Here is a 20826-nt window from a genome sequence, read left to right as displayed (position 1 = left end):
CCCGTTCCAGGTATGAAGCAATCATGTCGCAGATAATTACTACATTCGCAAAATCAAAAATTTCCGTTATTTTCACTAATTGTACATTCTACGGAATTAGTTGCAAAATTGTGCATATTTCCAATCAGATAGCGCGAAAATCTTCTGTTTTCATTTAGTTCAATGGCAGTTATGTACCATTTCTGCCGAAAATTTCGAAATGGGGCTCCTGTATTGAAACTTTTTTTCAAAAATTTCGTATTCAAAAATCGGTTAAAAACAAAAATTATGCCAAGTATGGCAAACAAAACGGTGAGTGCCGTTGACAAACTTAAGGTTCAAGTTACCTTTTTTAAGCATGTGTTAGAATTGAACGCTTGGTAGTGTGCGTAGGAAAATTTGTGTTCAGCTTTGCCACCGGATTATCCATTTACACCTTTTTAAAACTCTAAAAGAAGAATATCAGTCGATTTATTAGATCATCACGATTCAATTCATGCAAAATACCTGCTGAAAAAACCATCGGCTTAGCTAAATGGTGCTTTTGAAAAAGTGGCTGTGGTTTTTTCATTGCGCAGTTGTGTTGCGTACCCCAGCTCGGTGTGGTAGTGCGATAAAAAATCACAGCCACTTTTTCAAAAGCACCATCCAGCTATGCCGATGGTTTTTCCAGCAGGTATTTTGCATGAATTGAATCGTGATGATCTAATAAATCGACTGATATTCTTCTTTTAGAGTTTTGAAAAGGTTTAAATGGATAATCTGGTGGCAAAGCTGAACACAATTTTTCTTACGCATACTACCAAGCCTTGAGGTAACTTGAGCCTTAAGCGCAAAGCAAAGCGGTCTGTGAACATAGCTGAGCACAACAATGGGGCATCATCGCATTCTGCTGCGTAAGCATATCATCGGCCTAACCTCCGTTCTTACCTTCGCAATCATTCGAAACCTCCTCATAGTCCATTTCCAGGGCGGCCAAATTTTCTCGTGCTTCCTTGAACATCGGCTCCTCCATGCCCTCATTCAGATGGTCAAATGTAATCTAAAGAACGGTAAATATATGGCCTGTTGTTTGTTGTACCGCGGTGATGTAGTGCCCAAAGATGTCAACACTGCGATAGCCTCCATTAAATTCCGGCGAGATATCCGTTTTGTCGACTGGTGCCCCACTGAATTCAAAGTTAGGTTTAAGTAACAACCAATATAACTGACGTGTTTACCTTTCAGTTGATTGTGGGGAATAAAGCCTGGATGTACATAAAGCAAAACGCATTACGTGTTGGCGTAGTTTTATATTTAATAAGAAGCTTGGTGAATATGGGCATTTCATTTCCCTTCTGTATGTGCATTTGCCCTCGTATTGCATATTCTATACGACTTTGAAACGAGCAAAAACTAATACGAGCACTAATACCGCCAAATGTATCGCCGCTTGCTTTATACCTACGAGTGTATGTATGCGTTAAAAAATCACATCAAGCGAACGGGTACGAAAAGGTCCACAGCGTGCTTCGAGAAAGTAACATCCGAGTTCACAATCTACCTTTCGCTCACCTTCCTACCTGTGAGTGCATGTATGCGTATAATAATCGCGGTAGATTGAGCGAGAGCAATATTCTGTGAGTGCAAGAATCCGAAACTAGCATCGGGATAATAGCTTACCCATGTATGCGTGTGAGACTGTCCGATGTGTGTGGATTAGCGAAAGAATTTCAGCGTCGTTCTTCATTCACCCGATCAAGTTTACCGCGTATGGACGGCTCAATGGAGAGCGCTCATTAGCCTGGCAAAATTCACGACAATGGCGTAGTCAACACTCCCATTAGGTAAGAAAAAATTTCCGAAAAATAAGTGCCGTGTTTCGGGTATGAGTGAAATTATATCACAATAACTTCTCCTCTACGGAAGGTAGAAGTCGAATAAAAACGCTTGCTGACGGAAGGACAGTATTGCGTTGCATGAAAGCTTCTCGACAGAAGGGCGAGAGGTAGGTTGCAAAAAAAAAATGAACGCTTGCTGACGGAAGGGCAGCATAGCGTTGTATGAAAGCTGCTCGACGGAAGGGCGAGAGCTGAGTTAAAAAAAAAGAAATGCTTGCTGACGGAAGGGCAGCATAGCACTATATGAAAGCTCCTCGACGGAAGGGCGAGAGCTGAGTTAAAAAAAAGAAATGCTTGCTGACGGAAGGGCAGCACAGCGTTGTATGAAAGCTGCTCGACGGAAGGGCGAGAGCTGAGTTGAAAAAAAAAGAAATGCTTGCTGACGGAAGGGCAGCATAGGACTATATGAAAGCTCCTCGACGGAAGGGCGAGAGATAAGCTATAAAAAATGAAAATGCTTGCTGACGGAAGGGCAGCACAGCGTTGTATGAAAGCTGCTCGACGGAAGGGCGAGAGCTGAGTTGAAAAAAAAAAGAAATGCTTGCTGACAGAAGGGCTGCATAGCTCAATATGAAAACTCCTCGACGGAAGGGCGAGAGATAAGCTATAAAAAATGAAAATGCTTGCTGACGGAAGGGCAGCACAGCGTTGTATGAAAGCTTCTGGACGGAAGAGCAAGAGCTAAGTTAAAAAAAAGAGAATTAAGACGAAACAATATATTTACAGACGGAAGAATGAAGGGGAATTTCTGTACGGAGGACCAAATAAAAATATAGCTAAAGAAGTAGAAAGCATTTTTTTCTCAGCGAAATGAAGGTTTAGTTTTGTTTGAATCTTTCGCAGCAGGGGCGGAGAAAATTTCAAAGAATATTTATTTCTTGGGAACAAAAGAGTATTCTGGTTTGCTTCTGAATTAAAAGAGTTCAAGAGTTTCAAGAGATAGGCCAAGATTCTCTCAAAATCTAAAACGAAAACTGGGGGTTATGTCGTTTAGATATATGAGTGTTAAATGGAAAAACTTGCAAATGACTGGAATTAGCATTGTGTGACTAGTATTCACTAGGATTACAACCGAAAGGCGGACGAGACTTATTTGCCAGTTGAAAACTAGAAAGTAAATTTTCGAATACAAAGTTTCCTTGCAAATAGGCGTTTACATAAAATAATTTTGAGTTTCGATGAATATATGGTTATTTAATTTGGATAGTTGAATTGGCCAAAAGATGAAAGTAAAAAAAGTGCCGACGGGAAAGATTTTTTTCGATAGCTTCCTTGGAAAGGCAGAGTACGCAGGGTATATTGATAGCTTGCACAGGATGATGTTTGAATTTCATCTGTCAAAACTCAGGAAAACATTAAATTTTACAAGCTTAATATATCAATTGAAATGCGATCACTGCTTAGAATGAAAAATATTTGATAGAAGAAATAAATTTTGAGGAAACTGTTAATCATTAGTTTGATAAAATTTAATAATACAAGTTTATAGCTCGTTTTTTTAGATTACTTTGAAGTGCAGACTGTTATACATGATTTATGATGAAACCAGAGAATGTGAGCACATATGATCCTTTAGCAGTTCTAACTGCAGTGCTAATTTAATTGCGTGATCGCTATCCTATCTAAACATCATTTTTTTCTAGGAGTAAAGAATGGGAATGGGAAATAAAGCATAGATATAAGAGTGAAAGCGCAATGCGGTTGATGTATTTATATTTAATTTGAAGTGTGGTGAAACCAAATTTTGGACAAATGAATTGTAAAATGCATATTTTCTACAGATGGCTGTAATATGTAGTTCTTTGCTAATTGATAAGTTGTTATAAGTCGCTATCAAAAAGTAGACCGTCACATTTGAAGTTATCTAACGGAAGGGAGATATAACAAAGTGCTAATCAAATCAATTTGATTTCCGATGAAAAGTCGACTAATCAATTGTGGGTGAAAGCTATTGAGACCAACGACTAGTCTACTGAATGTTGGAAGTGACTACCTTGTAGTGCTCGGCGCATTAACTGTCTATGATCGCAAATCAGTCCCATTAAGGTACGAAAGCCCATAGAAAACGGGACAAATCTGCGATCATGGGCAGTATAGCTAAGTATAAATTTTAAGGAATACGTTTTATTCGCTTGTCTGTTACTGTACTCAGCATGAATCTTTTGAATGGTTGCCTTCTTAATACTGGTATTCCAGTATCATAGATAACCAAAAACAGCGAAAATTGTCCCTTATCGAAAAACATCTAGATTGGAGATTTAGTAAATTTCATGAAGGTACTTTAGAATGTGAAAGAATTTTCTGATAAACTTAATGCCTTAATGGCAGCAAATAATCATGAGGCCTCACAAGAGATCCTTAAACAAGTTCGTAATCAAGAAGCAGCTTAGCCTAGTGTGCGTGGTTTTGCAAAGAGTAGAGAAGAGGAAGAATGTGGGGAATAAAGCCTGGATGTACATAAAGCAAAACGCATTACGTGTTGGCGTAGTTTTATATTTAATAAGAAGCTTGGTGAATATGGGCATTTCATTTCCCTTCTGTATGTGCATTTGCCCTCGTATTGCATATTCTATACGACTTTGAAACGAGCAAAAACTAATACGAGCACTAATACCGCCAAATGTATCGCCGCTTGCTTTATACCTACGAGTGTATGTATGCGTTAAAAAATCACATCAAGCGAACGGGTACGAAAAGGTCCACAGCGTGCTTCGAGAAAGTAACATCCGAGTTCACAATCTACCTTTCGCTCACCTTCCTACCTGTGAGTGCATGTATGCGTATAATAATCGCGGTAGATTGAGCGAGAGCAATATTCTGTGAGTGCAAGAATCCGAAACTAGCATCGGGATAATAGCTTACCCATGTATTCGTGTGAGACTGTCCGATGTGTGTGGATTAGCGAAAGAATTTCAGCGTCGTTCTTCATTCACCCGATCAAGTTTACCGCGTATGGACGGCTCAATGGAGAGCGCTCATTAGCCTGGCAAAATTCACGACATTGATTTCCCACAGATTGGCATCAATCAGAAATGCCCAGCCATGATTCCGGACGGTGATTTGGCGTCTATACATCGAGGGGTTTCGATGCTTGCTTCAACTACGGCAATTTCGAAAGCGTGGCAAAAATTGAACTACAAGTTCGATTTGATGTACCGCAAGAAAGCATTCGTACAATGGTACCAGTATAACAATAATACTTCTAATTACGTTTTCCACAGACGCTGAAATCTTTCCTCCGGCAGAGTTTTAGCAATCGCGAAACCATCTCGGTTCACGTTGGTCAGGCCGGAATCCAGCTCGGAAATTCGGCGTGGGAATTATACCAGCTGGAGCACAAGATTGGATTGGACGGAAAGTTACAGGAAGTCGAACCGAACAACGATGATGGAAACAGCTTTTGTGGGACGTTCTTTCAGATAACGTCCGCCGATCGATACGTTCCACGAGCGGTTCTGGTCGACACGGAACCGACGGTTGTGGATCAGGTACGGAACGGGCCCTACCGGAAGTTGTTCCACCCGGACAACATGATCAATGGAAAGGAACTTGAAAATTTTTGCTATTAAAAAAAATGCGTCAGCTCCACTTGAAAATTTGGAAGAGAATGAAAATCTGGGTCTTTCCAATTAACAGGGCCTACTTTGTTGATTTTTTATACATGGCGAGTTGCGTCTTTTCGGAACACGTGCTTCTGGGCGAGCACGTGTTTGTTGCGAAATGGTTTGGCATGATGAATGTAATTCTATGCACAAAATGTGTTCGTGTTTGTTTTTATATCTAGATTTAGCGCTAGTGTATTATTAAGTAATAAGTATTTTTAAAGGTAAAATACAAAAAAGTACACAATCATTTTCACCTACCGACTCTAAATCGTTTGTATGTCTATTTTATATTTGCGCCAAGTGGTGCAATGACATGAACATGAACAGTAGTCATACATTTGTGAAGGGTTCATCTCAGCTGAACCAACAAGCATTTGCCTAACGGGAAGTGGATTCGAAGTATTCATGTATGCAACCGGGATATCGATGCGAATGCCGAAGCATAGAAAGAAGCGAAGATAATAATTGATTCACTTGCAAGTGCTCATTTCCATACATGGATTCTCCACCAGTGAAACCACCGAGAGCTGTGAAATACGGCAAAGAAACGGTAATTGGGGGTGTTAGTTCGATTTAAAAATAGTGCGAAATGATAGTTAACAGTGGCATTCATCGTGGTAATGTGTTATTCAGTGCAGAAAAGGCGCAGCTGTCTGGAAATTTGTGTTTATTTTTGTGGGTGTTCATGTCATCCTCTGTGGGTTGACCTTTTTACGTGAGTAAGAAAAAAATACACCCCTTCAGAGTGAAGATGGCAAAATGAGGGAACGTCAAATGCAATCGAGCTAACCTCGCGTCAGCGAAACATGGTTGCCAGATGGTCAGCCGGATGTTGCAGTTGTCGAACGGACTAGTTCATTTCTCGACAAACATATGATTACGGCTTAAAAGCCAACTGTCAAAATTCTCTTTGAAAGAAAATTTCGGACAAACCGTTACTCACCAATCACAGATGTCGGTAGTAAACAAAAGAGAAAAGTTTTCTTTTTCATAACCTGCTGTGAACTGTGTTTGGCCAGTAACGGTTTGTCCGGAATTTCCTTTCAGAGAGAATTTTGACAGTTGGCTTTTAAGCCGTAATCATATGTTTGTCGAGATTTCTGTGAAATGGGTCATTAAGCCATATGCTGTTTTTATTTTTTTCCGATGCAGCTGAAGTTGGAGATACGTAGTCGGGTTTTTTTACATTTTTGTACGCAAAATAACGAATAATCTTTATAAAATAGAATTATTACGACGCCATCCTCCACTGAGCTACCTTGATCCCTATCCTTTTGCTTTAACTGTCAAAAATGCTAATCCATGTAGCTAAATTCACTATCAAGGAAGAGTGATACAGTAAAGACCCGTTTTTATCAGCCACTTGGTGGATTTTAGGCTGATAAAACAAGGACATTGATAAAATCGGGACATATAGTTTTCTTTCTTTTTAAGAAACCGAAGCTCTTAAGATATAATTTTTTCTAGTCCCTAGATATAGCCTCATAACCTTTCCTGATTATTTAGCTTAAACTTCCCTTAAGGGGATCTGACAGTGTCAAACTGGCACATGTTTTCATTTTCGTAGAAAATCAATTAAAAATTATTCTGAAATTTGAAGGGGTTGAACATATATATTGTTATATTCATCTCTATCGGTTTATCCAGCTTTTTACGTACCATAATGGCGGTCTAAATTGTTCAGTTTGTAATACGTTTAATGGCCCTTTTTTGACAATAATCGTTTACGTCGACCCCCCCAAGGAGATTAATTCATCCTATGTTAGTCCAAAGCGTTGGATGTTTATTCAATGAACGACCGACATTTTCAACTGGGCGTTGCTGTCAAACTGGCGTAAACGATTGTCAAAAAAGGCAATTAAACGTATTACGAACTGAACAATTTAGACTGCCATTATGGCACGTGAAAAGCTGGATATAATAAAAGAGAAATTTTACTCTTCATTTAATGACCCAATTGAAATTCCATTTTCGTTGGAATCTATGAGTATTATATCCCGAATAGAAATCTATAGTAGCAAAACCTTAATATTCACTGTAACAGTACAGTAATTTTAAAATATTTTACAGTATAATCCGTCTCTCAACGACTTGCCAATGTTATTTATGTGATCTGATCTGATGCACTCTGTAAATGTATAATCAGTTTGCACTTAATTTGAAAAAAAAATCATTTTATTTCCGTTTTTGTATCAATTTTGTGCTCTTTCGTAAAAAAGTTTGTTCAACAAACACTGATCCACTTCGTTAAACGTAGAGCTAGTTACTTGTCGGACGTTGACGTCTTACACGAAACGCACCGTTTCGATAAATACAGCCCGGGGACAATCTGACAGAAAGTGTTTGTATCATATATATTTATCAACGATTTGATGATGTCAGGTCTTGTTTTTTGCGCGGCTCACATCAGAAGTCTTCGAGTGTTGTTCTTGGTTCCCATCAGAATTTTACCACGAAATCGGTCACCTCGATTGTCGCTGATTAACAGAAAGCTGAGGGAACGGTTTTGTCCAGAGGATTTCGTGTCTGGTTGGATGTAGATTCGAATACACAGTTTTTTAAAATATACTAGAAGCTGACAAATCAAAGCCATTTATATTGAGCAGCGATTTTTTTTAGTTTTGAGTTATCTATGTTTAGTCTGATGGAAAAGGACAGACTTATGACAAACGGCGAATTCAATTTGGAGATGAAAGTTGAAAAGTTAGTATTGGCGCCCTCTATGCGGTCACAGGTAGAACTAAAATTTTCTAACCAAAACATAACTCGTATCATGCACTACAATTTTTCTGAACATAGTATTCAGCTTAATCTAACCATTAAGTCACAAAAATGTATAGTTGGTGGGAATCGAATACCGACACACAACCATGCACTGCTAGGCCCCATGCAAAACTGACTCAGACATCACTTTGTTAAAAGTTTAATAACTTCTTTTAACAAAGCCGGATTGACTAGCAGTCTTCGACTAAGTTGTAGACAATTAAATTATCTTTCTTATGTTCACTTACTGTGATGATACGATGCATACAGTGCCACCTAACGGCAAAAATGCGCGCTAGTGGGCTTTCTCCACGTAAATTGTCGAAAAATCAAATTTGGTGCAATTACTCCTGGTGGGACTAGGAATCGACTCAGGGGTCGATAGGGGTCATTTTTTCCTGTCACTCTACTGTTCATGGATTCAAAAACTTTAATTTCATCAACTTTGCACGCACGTAAATATACTAATTTAATAGATGCTAATCTATAAGGCCAGACGTAACTTACCAATTTAGACTGGTTGATTTTTTGACTTTTAGCTCCACCAGGCTCTACTGATTCCTTTTATGGCCTTTAGTAATTGTGCAAATTTTGGTACCGATCGGTTGTCTACGGACCTTCCAAAATTTCCAAATTTCATATGGAAATTAGAATGGAAAATCTGTTAAAATTGAAAATAAATTCTTAAAAATCACCTCATCAATCAATTCATGAGAACACTATATATTTCTAAAGGTATTCTTCTACTGAACACATTCGTGGAACATTGCACATTTGTGGAAATTCGCTGAGAAAAGTTATTAACTAAAGAAGTGGCATGACTTCAAAACAGGTGGATTTTATTATTAATCATAGCAAACAAGGTTATTCGCCTCTTTTCGGGTTAGAGAAATCTTTTTTGGAAAAATCTCTAACCCTATGTGCAGGGTTGGGAATCGAACCCAGGTGAGCTGCGTACAAAGCATTTAATTTACCAATCCCCTACTTTATATTTTAAGATTATCAGAAATTTCCTAATCATCTCAGATATTTACATAGATTGTTGTTTGTTAACCATCATAGACAAAGAATCGTTTGACCGGAAACACATGTGAACGTGGCAAAATACACGGTGGATCGGAACAAATGAATGAAAAGAATTTTATAATGAAACGCATTTTGATTCAGATGATTTTTTTATCACGATTCATTGCAAAATGGTGTCTAAATGTTATGTTTCAGCTTTCGCTTTATTCACTCCGGCCCAGGTTTCAGTAACGGTCGACCGCAATAATAGCTGCAACGTAAACTCACTCTCAATCAGAATACGAGATACAAAGCCTAATACACTTGACTTTCCCATTCGTACAATTTTATACCTCTTTTTCTCTCTCTCTCTCTCTCTCTCTCTCTCTCTCTCTCTCAATAGAACCTTGTTATTTTTCTTTTCAACGTCCTCTTCTTACATGGAGATTTAATAGAGAAACAACGAGGTATTTGTGCACAGAAAAATAATTGAAGCCAAAGAATAGGTTCGCTTTACTTAGTTATTTTAAGTTCTGTATCTTACTCGCACTTATTCATGTTATCATTAACGAGAGATTCAACCCAGTTGAGCTCTTTCGAACAATAAGCCATTTTTAGTTATCTCAGCTATACTCAAAATTAAGTAAATTCAACACAAATAGGAGTGTACGTGACCCAAGGTTGAGTGTAAAAAACCTAGCAATAAGTTGTGCTTTTGCTATAGTTAAATGGAGGTGTTACATATCCTTTTGCGAAAAAAAGGAATGTTTGATTTTTGATAGCACATTTTTAGATGAAAAAGCAAACATTAGTTTATAACAATATTTTTATAATTGGTGGAGTTGAGGTCTTTTCCCAAAACCTTTTTTTGTTTGAGAAGTTTGCGGTAATCACGATTGAAGGCCAGCAAATCAACCAAAATCCTAAGTTAAAAATATTCATCAATATATGCATTCCTTGTTCCGAGGGGCAAGCACTAAATCTTCAATATCACGCAGTGCCAAAAGTCTTACATAATTAGTTCCTTTAAGTACCATTAAGTACCATAATGTACAATAAGTACCGCAAGTACGCGTCCATTTCTTTGTACTTTAATTACTGAAACGATTTTAAGTACAGCGCCTTCGTACTTTGAATACGCAAAATATTTTAATTACCGTCAAGATGTACTTTATATTCTTTAAATACGTACACATCGACAGTAATAAAGTTAAGTACCTCATTAAGTACAACAGAAGTATTTTTAAATACTTTCATTACTTACTTTAATTATGTTCAAAATACGTAAGTATTTTCAATACGATGCACTCAAACCTGCTAGTGCGTGCCCCTCGCCTTGTACCTTAACGATTAGTGGAATGAATAATAATTTTTTCCTCCATACGGAAACATTTTCCCCAAAAATTGGATATTTTGAGCTCTAAAAAATGTATTAAAAAATTCATGTATGCAAAATAAAAATGTATGTATAAAAATGGAACCGTGAAGGTATGAGAAAAATTAATTAGGAACAATTGAAAAACAAAATGAATAAGATCGGTTGAATAGTTTTTCGACAATCGTGATCGTAGAAAAGCCATTTTTGTAAAAACAACATTTCATGATAAGAGTTTAAAATTTCAAATTACCACTGTTCTTGGTAGACGATGTGCGTTTCGAAGCGCTGTAACTTTCGATCTATTGCTCGGATCCTTATGAAAATTTGGGAAAATATTGCGTTCTTTGGACCAATATTTGATCATCGTTCGGGACACACGATAATTCTGATTTTTACCACTCCAGTCCCTGAGTTTTTATTCGATGAGTTGTATTATACAAGTGTGCGAGCCGTAAAAATGTCTTTCAGAATCGGTTGTATCACTGGAGCAGGAATACTATTGAGACATTCACCGAAACGTAGACGCCGCACCAACTGCTTACTAAAGGTCGCTCTAAGGTTGCCAGCAAGTTTTTTGTATAACTAGTTCTTGTATGTGCTATTTGCGGTAGTAATAAGCCTCCTATTTTGGTTTTAACGCAAGGACAATTCTTAAAACAGAATTTGATTGATAGGTTAGCTCATTAAAACAATTTTTATCAATTCTGTAATCTAAAAAGAATTTATCAATTTTACTGAGCGTGGTGAATTTGGCACCATTTGCATCTGGTATACTGCCGTTATAAGTATATTTGCCCCTTGTTCTATGGGATTCCCTATATTCATGGGACAATTATGCGTAGAACGGCAGTATACTAAACCTGCACAAAACGTTGCATAACGCAAGGCTGATTTGTGGAATACACTTAAAATCCATTACCTACCAGTAGTGATTTGATTCAGTCATTTGTTATGCAAATTTACAATATTATGACAGCTCGGCTAAGCGAGGTGTTTCATGAAGCCAAAATTACGACTGCACTTTACTGGGGCTACTTAGAAAAACTTTATAAAGAGAACTGCGGAGAGAAAAACAGCATTAAAGCTTAATTTACCTAATTTTGAGTATACCCCAAACAACTCAAAAGTACGTTCCTCCACGGAAGACCTCGACTGAGTCGAATCTCTCGTTTTGTTTTTAACAACACTAATAAGTGCGAAAGCGACGCACAACTCAAAAGTAAGTTAAAAAAACTTATTCTGCAGGTTGTTTTATTTAACCGTGTAGAGTTTTTCTAGGTTTTACTTCGTATACTTAATAAAGTTATATGCAAACGATTTCACTCACACTACTTGGGGGTTTGTTTTCCTCCAGCTGTCATATATAAAACTGTCAGCCAAATTAAACATTTGAATTAGCTCTCGTAAAGTATTTATAATGGTCAAGGGGCGTGACACTTCCAATAAATTATAAAATATTATACATTTATAATGTTTTTGTAGAATTATAAGCAACATTATAATTTTATAGACTTTATGAGCATATATGCTTTCAGTATTTTCGAACTGGTTTTCGAAGTTAGTCTCAGTGTGCGGTGAATTTCACTAGTTTACAAATTTTGGGGTGATTGCATGAAGTTAAGAAAAAAGGTGTTTTCTAAGTCAAATTTGGGTCGCGGAACTCGAAAATCATATTCATTTTCTTTTTCAAAGAACCGTTCTTGAGATTTTTTGAAAAACGTGTTTTTGAGCACTTTTTGCAGCTGTCAATATTTCAGGAACAAATCTTCCGATTAACACAATTGACTCACCATTCGAAAGGTATTGATGTACTTATTCCGAAAATGTATAACATGTTTGTATTAAATATCAATAATTTAGGGTTAAGAGCAACCAAAATCAAAAAAGTAATGCTTGGTAAAATTACTCATTTTTAGTTGATTTTTCATAAAAAAATAATTCGGCAAAAAAAAATCTTTTGAAATCTTATGTGACAGACAAACTTCTCATAGGAATTTTAAGCCTAAGATCACAAAAATCCGATATAAACTGTTGCTGTTATTAAGCACCGAGTGAAAATTGTTCTGTTTTTCACATTTTTCTTTCGGTCTTAAATAAGATTACACTAGTTTACATGAAAAATCAAGTTGCGAGAAAAAGTGTTTTCTAGATTAAATTTGGGTAGCTGACCACGAAAATAATACTCAAATTTTCTTTCAAAGAAGTTCGAGTTTAAAAAAAAAGATTTTCTTTTGATTCCTCATTTTTGGCATTTGGCAGAGCATTTTTATTACAGAAAAATGATTTTTCATATTTTCAGAATCTTATGTAACAGATTTTAATAATTTTAAGGTAATCGTGATAAACTGAAAAGAAAGTTGTTTTCTAAGTTAATTTTGGATAGCTGAATACGAAAACAAAGTCCACTTTTTTGAAAGAACCATTTTCAAGATTTCTTCGAAAAAGGTGTTTAGGGCACTATTTTAGTTATTTGTCAATACCTCGTTCAAATAGGATCCGATCGAAACAGTCGAAAGGTATTGGTATGCCCTTTCCGAAAATGTATAATATGTGTAGATCAAATGTACATTTATTATGATTAAAATCGACCAAATTAAAAAAGTCTAATGTTCGACCTTTTCTAAAAAAATGCATATTTCTGGTTAATTTTTTATAACAAATCAAGGATAGAAGAAAATTCTTTTAAAATCTAATGAGATAAATAATCTTTTTGCATAAATTTTAAGCCAATAATCACAAAAATCTGATGAAAAATGTAGATTGTATGAAGCATTGAGTGAAAACTGTAACTTTTTATTTTTCGCGCAATCATATTTTTGGCGGAAATAATCTTCTATACTTGATAGTTATTGTTTGTGTTGGCTACTGTCTTCTCGTGCTTTCATCCATCCATCCTGCGGCATTTGAATGGTTTTGAATATTTCATTGAACAACTAAGTGCTCCTTTTAAAATGTGGAAATATTCGTTGGAAAAGTTTTGTTTTGTCTGTGGTGAGTACATATTTAATAAATTAAAGGAATTTTCGCCTTCTGCTTCAACAGGCTTCGCAGCCGATTCTCAGTTCACAGAATATAACGTGGCTAGTGCTACAATCCCACTGAGTCCCGATAGGGACTCGAATATTTGATGACTGGTTTATGAGACCAGTGCTACACCCTCTAAACCGCCGCACCAGGACAGGGACTGCTAAAATCATAAAATTTCCATTTCGCTTAATGTGCCATTGCATCAACATTTTTCATCCGATGTTAGTGATATTAGGCTTAAAATTAACGTAAACATATTATCTGTCATCTTAGATTCTAAAATGTCTGAAAAAAGATTTGCTCTTCTGTAAAAAAAAATCAATCAAAAATGAGTAACTTTTAAAAATGGTCAAAAATGCACTTTTTTAAACTTTGGACGTTTGCATCACTAAAAATTTTACATATGATCGACACATATTATATGTTTTTGAAAAGGGCATCTCGGCACCTTTCAACCTGCATATTGACAATATTAATTGGATGATTTTGACACGAAATATTGACTAAAAACTACAAAAAGTGCTCAAAAACGAGCTTTTTGAGAAAATCACAAAATCGCTTCTTTGAACAAAAAAATGAATATTGTTTTCATGTTCAGCGACCCAAAATTAGTCTAAAAAATACTTTTTCTTGAAGCTTCATTTTTCTTGTAAACTAGTGTTTATGAGTTGCCATGTTTTGTTGTTTACATTTTCGTAAGGTAATAATGAAAAGTGCAAAATGTAAATCTATTTATCAATGTTCGCTGTGCTAAACATTGAATGCCTCTGGGACCCGTGCTACAAAAAAGGAGTCCGGAACCTACATGCGCCGCAGAAGAAATACTTACGGAGTAGTAGGTAGGGGAGGCCAGCAAATATATTAATCGTCAAACCACTTACTATTATTTTAGTCTTCCAAAATGTTGAACAAACGTTTAGAGAGTTTCGGAGGACAGATTTTATGCATGGAATTCCATGGAATTCGGCAAGTATGCCTGTATATACAGGGTGTTTGGTTCATGGTTAAGAATCTCTCGGGGGGTGATAGACTGCCATATTTGGAGATAAAAATTGTTCTACACATACCATCAAATCTCAACCGTTACAGAGTTATTGAACTTTTTGTGTAAAAAACTTATTTGTCTTAAAATACCTCTAACTTTAAAAGTATACTTTGTATTTTAAATGTTTCAGTTCCATTCGAAAGGTGAGAAAATTTTCTATTGAATGGTGTTCTCATATCTTTTAAGTAATTAGTTTTAATTACCTTATAGCTGTAAAGTAGTTAAAAGTTAGTGTTTTTGAGGCGGTTTTTGCTAATTTTCTCGAAATAATGAAGTATGATTATAGTAATATCCATTATCCAAAAGTTGGGTTTTAGGACGATTCATAATTTGTTTTTGGACGTCATATTTCTATCTCTTCTCATTTCTTTGTAATTTCATTACTATACTTTTCCTGTACCCGACTTGCAAGTATTTAAAAGACTCTAATCTAAAAAATATGCTTTATATCGTTATTTACAAGATTTCATTGGAAAGCTGAGAAAATGTCCTATCAGTGTATGTACAAATATCTTTTAGTTAAGTGTACTAAATGATTTTTTACTAACGAAATAACACAAAATTCGTGTTTTTTTTAGTTTTTTAATTATTCTATTTATTAATCAACAAAATTTATCGTCACTATTGTTCATTTGATGCCCCTTACTGTTCTCTATAACTTTTTATTAGACACTTTGTCTATATCTCTTTTCATTTTGCTGCTATTTAATAGTTAACACAGCATGAGCTCACCACAAATGTAGTGGGTTCGAAATCGTTATTTTTGCATATGAAACGATGTGATAAAAACGATTTTGCGTCGAAACCAAAAGAGATAATTGAATGGAGTCAAAGAAAGAACTGTAGAACTTGCTGAGATGCATTATTTCCATGATAATAGTGGTGATGTTTATTATTTACTATTTTAAGAAAATTAACGAAAATGCTAATAATAGCACTAACTTTAAACTAATTTACTTTTAAAAGAATACTAAATTCACTTAACTGAAAGGTATTAATACATTTTTCACTGAAAATTTTCCTGGCTTTCAAATAAAAAGAAAAAAAGTACAATAAGTGCCGTAATTTTTCAATTAGAGCTGGTACTAGTGAAAATGAGATAAAAATATCCAAGTTGAATAACCCAAAATCATGAAAATAAGAAAAGGTAAGTGTATCATGTCAATGAACAAATTAAGCAGCTCATCAAGACTAACAATCTGAATTATTAAAATGATGAGGTTAACTATTAGGATTTTCAATAAATGAACGAAAAATAGTTTGAAATTGTTTAATTTTCAATAAATTACTTTGAAAAGGCTACTTAAACTCATTAGCTGAAACATCTGAGGGCATCACTCAATGCGAAATTTTCTCACCTTTCGAATGGAACTAAAACATTTAAAATACAAAGTATACTTTTAAAGTTAGAGGTATTTTAAGACAAATAAGTTTTTTACACTAAAAGTTCAATAACTCTGTAACGGTTGAGATTTGATGGTATGTGTAGAACAATTTTTTTCTCCAAATGTGGCAGTCTATCACCCCCCGAGAGATTCTTAACCATGAACCAAACACCCTGTATAAATATAATAGGTGATATAAAAAATATAAAACCAGGTGAAATATTTTTATAAAAGAGTGTCACGTCCTTGATAATGGTGTTGAAATGCTCTATGTCGCTGTAAAACTTATTTGGGGGACGTACAATTCCTGTTGGTCATATTCCATCATGAAAATAATCCGATCGAAAAGTTATTTTCGACTTGTTATCCTCCATCTATGACAGGTGGAGGAAAACAAACCGTTGAACACACTAATGTGGTTTTCGTTTGAGACGAAACTGAGTCAGTTCCTAATCCCAACTGCTGTCAAAATGTATGAACTGACAGCGGTTGGGGTTAGAACCTGACTCAGTTTCAGGTTCAAGCGAAATCGCCATAATAGAGTTACAGATTGTCAAGTACTCTATAGATTTGAAAGGCGCGTTTCCAATTAAACGTATCCATCAGATCTTTTATGACAAATTGGGAGATCTGGCCACCCTGGTGTACAGGCTGAAATTAATGAGGGCTAAGTTCGAGCATTGCGTGTAAACAAGGCAAAGAAAAATAGAATAAGTGGAGTCAGAGATGCCAGATTTGCAGACAAGTCTGCAAATTCGCAGACTTTTAATTTCAGCCGCAGATTTTTTCGATGGCGCAGATATTTGCAGATTTTTCCGTTTGGTTGCAGATATTTGCAGATTTTTTAGTTTGGTTGCAGATATTTGCAGATTTTAGAATATGAAGGCTTTTGGTTACACTAGCTTTCCTCACATTTTTTGTTCTTCCCAGACTTTAAAAATTATTACTGCAGACATTTGAAAACAGTACCTGGCATCTCTGAGTGGAGTCGAGGAAACGTCAATCAGTTTGATATCTGCGGAGGTGGAAAATAAATTGTGCTCCGTGTTCTGATGAATTTGTGATAGTTATCAACATATTTTTGAAAAGTGAAAGATTACTTGTAGCGCTTATCAAATAGTGGAGTGTATTTCGATAGCAAGTCAATTGACGTTGGCTGCACGGTCCAGTTGACGATTTGCGTAAATTGAGATTTTGCCCCAGCTTGGCGTTCAGCAAACTGCTGTTTGTAGCTGATTGGAATATAATGGTGAGAAATTTTTCTGCGGTTTAGCTACATAGATAGCTACTATATGGAATGATGCTAGTGATGTATGCTTATATTGGCGCTTTGGATGGATGACATCATCGATGCTTCGGCAATGGTTTTTATATGCATTCAAAATTATATTCCACATTCAGCAGAATTTTCTTTCCTTTTGTAGAGCGGCTGTGGACTGCTGGTTTCGGTGATCAAAACTCTCGATGCCAGTGAAACGAACGAGCAGCGGGAGCGGGAAAAGCACAAGATCGAAAGAGAGTTCCGCAAAACTGATCAAAGGCTCAACGAACTTGTCTCGCGGAACGATGGCGATCTTACTCGAGTTATGCAGCTGTTCGGCAAGGTGTCGACTCAGATTACTAGTTCCCGGGAAAGAATTCATGTTGTAAAGGAAAATCTGCAGACGTGTAAGCAGTTACTGCGATGCCGGCGGGAGGAACTGAAGAAGTTATACACGGATGCCGTCCAGCACAAGTATGTGCTGGAAATTTGGGTCAGGTCAACGAACTGCGCCGGACTCCCCAGCAACTGGCTTCTTTCATGGGCAAGAAACATTATTTACACGCCACAAAACTGCTCATGTCGGCCATTGAGGTGACCGAGGGTCCGCTGAAAGATGTGGAAGGTCTGAACGATCTGCGGCAAGACTTTGAGAACAAACGGCAGCAGTTGTACGGGAAGTTACTAGAGGAACTGAACAAGCATCTGTACGTTTCAAGTATGGCTGAAGTGCTGCAGAGCTTCCAACGGCAGAGCTCCGGACGGAATAGTCAGTATACAGCCAGTACAGCAGCATCGCCGTTCCAGCGGAACGTCCTGCGGCGTTCCGCCGAACGAATGGAAGCTAATACGAAGGCCAGAAGGGCGTTGTTTGAAATTGCACAGAATGGTTAGTGTTAATGCTTGGTTTAATTCGTATTATTAATTCGCTATCTCGTTTTTTAGGTTATCTCGATGTCGACAAGAGTGAAATCATCGAAGACACAGATCTGCTGGATCCAGATGTCAATTCCACTTATTTTATAGGAATCATAATTGAGTGCTTTGCGTTGTTGAATAAAGTGCCTGAATCTATAGAGGTAAATTTGTGTATGCGTTATATCCAGTGAAATTAAATTGATTTTTTCTTTCCAGTCTATAAGAGTACAAATGCAAAGCGAACTGCTAACGATCGTCACAAGGTCCACTCATCACATTATCATGCTCAATCAGCAGCAGCAACAAACGAACCAGTACCAACCCCAGTACGGAAATCCTTCGGCAAACGCCGATGAACAACGAGAGGAAAACATTCCTATACTCGAACTGTTGGATTTAGTGTTCAAACAGTTGAAACTGATTGCCACCGCTCATCAGTTAACGCTGAAAAACTACCACAACGTAATGCATCGCTACAACCTCACCCAGGTAAAGGCGTACGATTTGATCGAGTACTGGGGACAAGCGCAGGCAGTGTTGAAGTTGGTTCTGACAGACTACTTGGACATTCAGAATGACAGCAGTGATGAGTTGATGCGGGCGCAGTTCACAGAGCAGACGACAAACATCAATACGTTTTTTAGCCGACGGAAAATTCAGGGCAAAAAGATGCTGTTCAAATTTGACAAGTCTTCTCACACGGCCTTACTGGAACCGGATGCTGGCGGGAAAGAGCATCGCCGGAACCCGTCAAATGTGTCCAACAGTACGGCTAAGGAGGACGCGTTGAATCAGTCGGGAAGTAATGGGCGTGAATTGTTGAATGCTAGCTTCAGTAATAAGCAAATTTCTGGGCCTCTGGGACCAGATCGGAAGAAACAGGAACGATCTCTTGTATGCGTGCCGGATGCTGCTTTGGTGCGACAGATTTATCTACCAATGATGGGTTACATTCATGAAATCGAAGGTTTTATGAAGTGTAAATCAGGGTAAGGTTTGTTTATTTCTTTTTTCAATTCCAACATTTGACGTAATTTTCATTTTTCAGTCAACTGTGTAGTTTGAACACTTTTTTGGCAAACTACGTGAAGGACGCATATCTGGCACGAGGACATAATCGGAATCTACAGTTGACGATAGAATCGCTGTCGAAGACTCAGGACGCTTGGCGTTCAATCATCACACCGGAGGAAATGAAGAGACTTGGGTTGACGCGACCACTTCTACAGAATACCGTTCTGGTCGAAAGTCGTATGTAGTTTTTGTTATTGCGATTTATTTTCTGTGATTCGTAATCTATTTCCATGTACCACAGGAATCTCCGAAACCAAAAAACTTATCCTGGATCTACCCACGTACTCCGACGAACTGCTCAAAATGGTTTGTTCGTTGTTGAAAACCTATCGGGAAACCTGTCAGGCTGCCTACCGAGGAATCGTTCAACCCGAAACTGAGGACAAGCGTATCTACAGCGTAGCTTGGCTGAAGGATGACGACATAACCAGATTCCTCAAGTAAGTATTTAATCAGATCCCCCAACTTGTTTGGAAATGCATAAGTATACAAACACAATTTGGTTCTTAGATCCCTCCCCAACTGGACAGATCTCAAAACGTACAACGCTCGGCACCGGCAGCAGCAATCGAACCAGAAGCGACTGATGAAGACGGAACCGTCGGAAGAGGAAAGTCCGACGGCTGTACAACAACGAAATGTTCGCGAGGCTGAAATGTTGACCAGCAATCTCGGTGAAGGAGGCATTTCGCAGCAGGAAATCCTTTCCGATATTGGGGTGCTAAAAGAGCTAATTCCACGATTGCCAAGAGGAATCAGGAAAAATGATGCATTTTGTAATGGATTTGACAGTAAAATTCAATTGTTTTTCAATGATTTTATGTATTTGAAAAGGTTCGTTTGTAAATGTTTTCTTTGAAGTATAAAATAAATAGTTTTCAAAATATGTCGTAAAAATAATGGTGCCAAATTTTATTGGACACAGCTTATAGATTTTATTTCTTAGTAACAGTATGTTTTATCATATTTGAATGATCAAAATGTAAAAAATCAAGTAGCGATAGGTCGAATACAGATTATATTCGGATTTCTTTTTTTTTTCAAATCATTGTCAAGTCTATGGAAATTAGAGCAATTAAATGTTTATCATGTTTCTCTATTGTAGGGTAAATAAATAAAACTCGAACGTTCTGAGAGAGATGTTCCTAATAATGCCATTGCTAAGCAGTCGTTCAGAAAATAAATCTAGTTTCGTCCTTCTCAAATGGTAAAAGTCATAGTTTTAATTCACTTTTTAATGCAGACTGCAGACTATCAATTATTCTTTGAAGTGCGGTTGCGGTAATACCGCGCGGTAAAAGCTCATTACCCGCACCGCATCCGCGGGAAAAAGTGTCTCACCGCACCGCATTTTTTGCGGTGCGGGTGCGGTAAATACCGCGCGGTTGCAGTAATTACCGCAACCGCGACGAACCCTACCCAGGACTCAACATTAGATTCATACATACAAAGCAACAAGTAATAATTACAGGTATTCGTCTGGCAACCGGGGGAAGTACATCTCAA

General features: G+C 37.1%; 1 protein-coding gene across 1 annotated transcript; it reads left to right on the top strand.

Annotated features, from left to right (window-relative positions):
- Positions 1–5897: 5897 nt before the first annotated feature.
- LOC131684104 (exocyst complex component 4-like) lies at positions 5898–20501 on the top strand. Its single transcript, XM_058966672.1, is given in 8 exon segments — positions 5898–6014; positions 17492–17813; positions 17816–18217; positions 18274–18407; positions 18463–19235; positions 19295–19497; positions 19562–19760; positions 19831–20501. Coding segments are annotated over 8 exon segments (2436 nt in total). The 5' UTR covers positions 5898–5960; the 3' UTR covers positions 20180–20501.
- The last annotated feature ends 325 nt before the right edge of the window (positions 20502–20826 follow it).

The sequence above is a fragment of the Topomyia yanbarensis genome, chromosome 2, assembly GCF_030247195.1.
Source record: "Topomyia yanbarensis strain Yona2022 chromosome 2, ASM3024719v1, whole genome shotgun sequence".
NCBI classification, from domain to species: Eukaryota; Metazoa; Arthropoda; class Insecta; order Diptera; family Culicidae; genus Topomyia; species Topomyia yanbarensis.
Note: the sequence above shows the minus strand (reverse complement) of the source record. Positions and strands in the feature narration are given on the sequence as shown.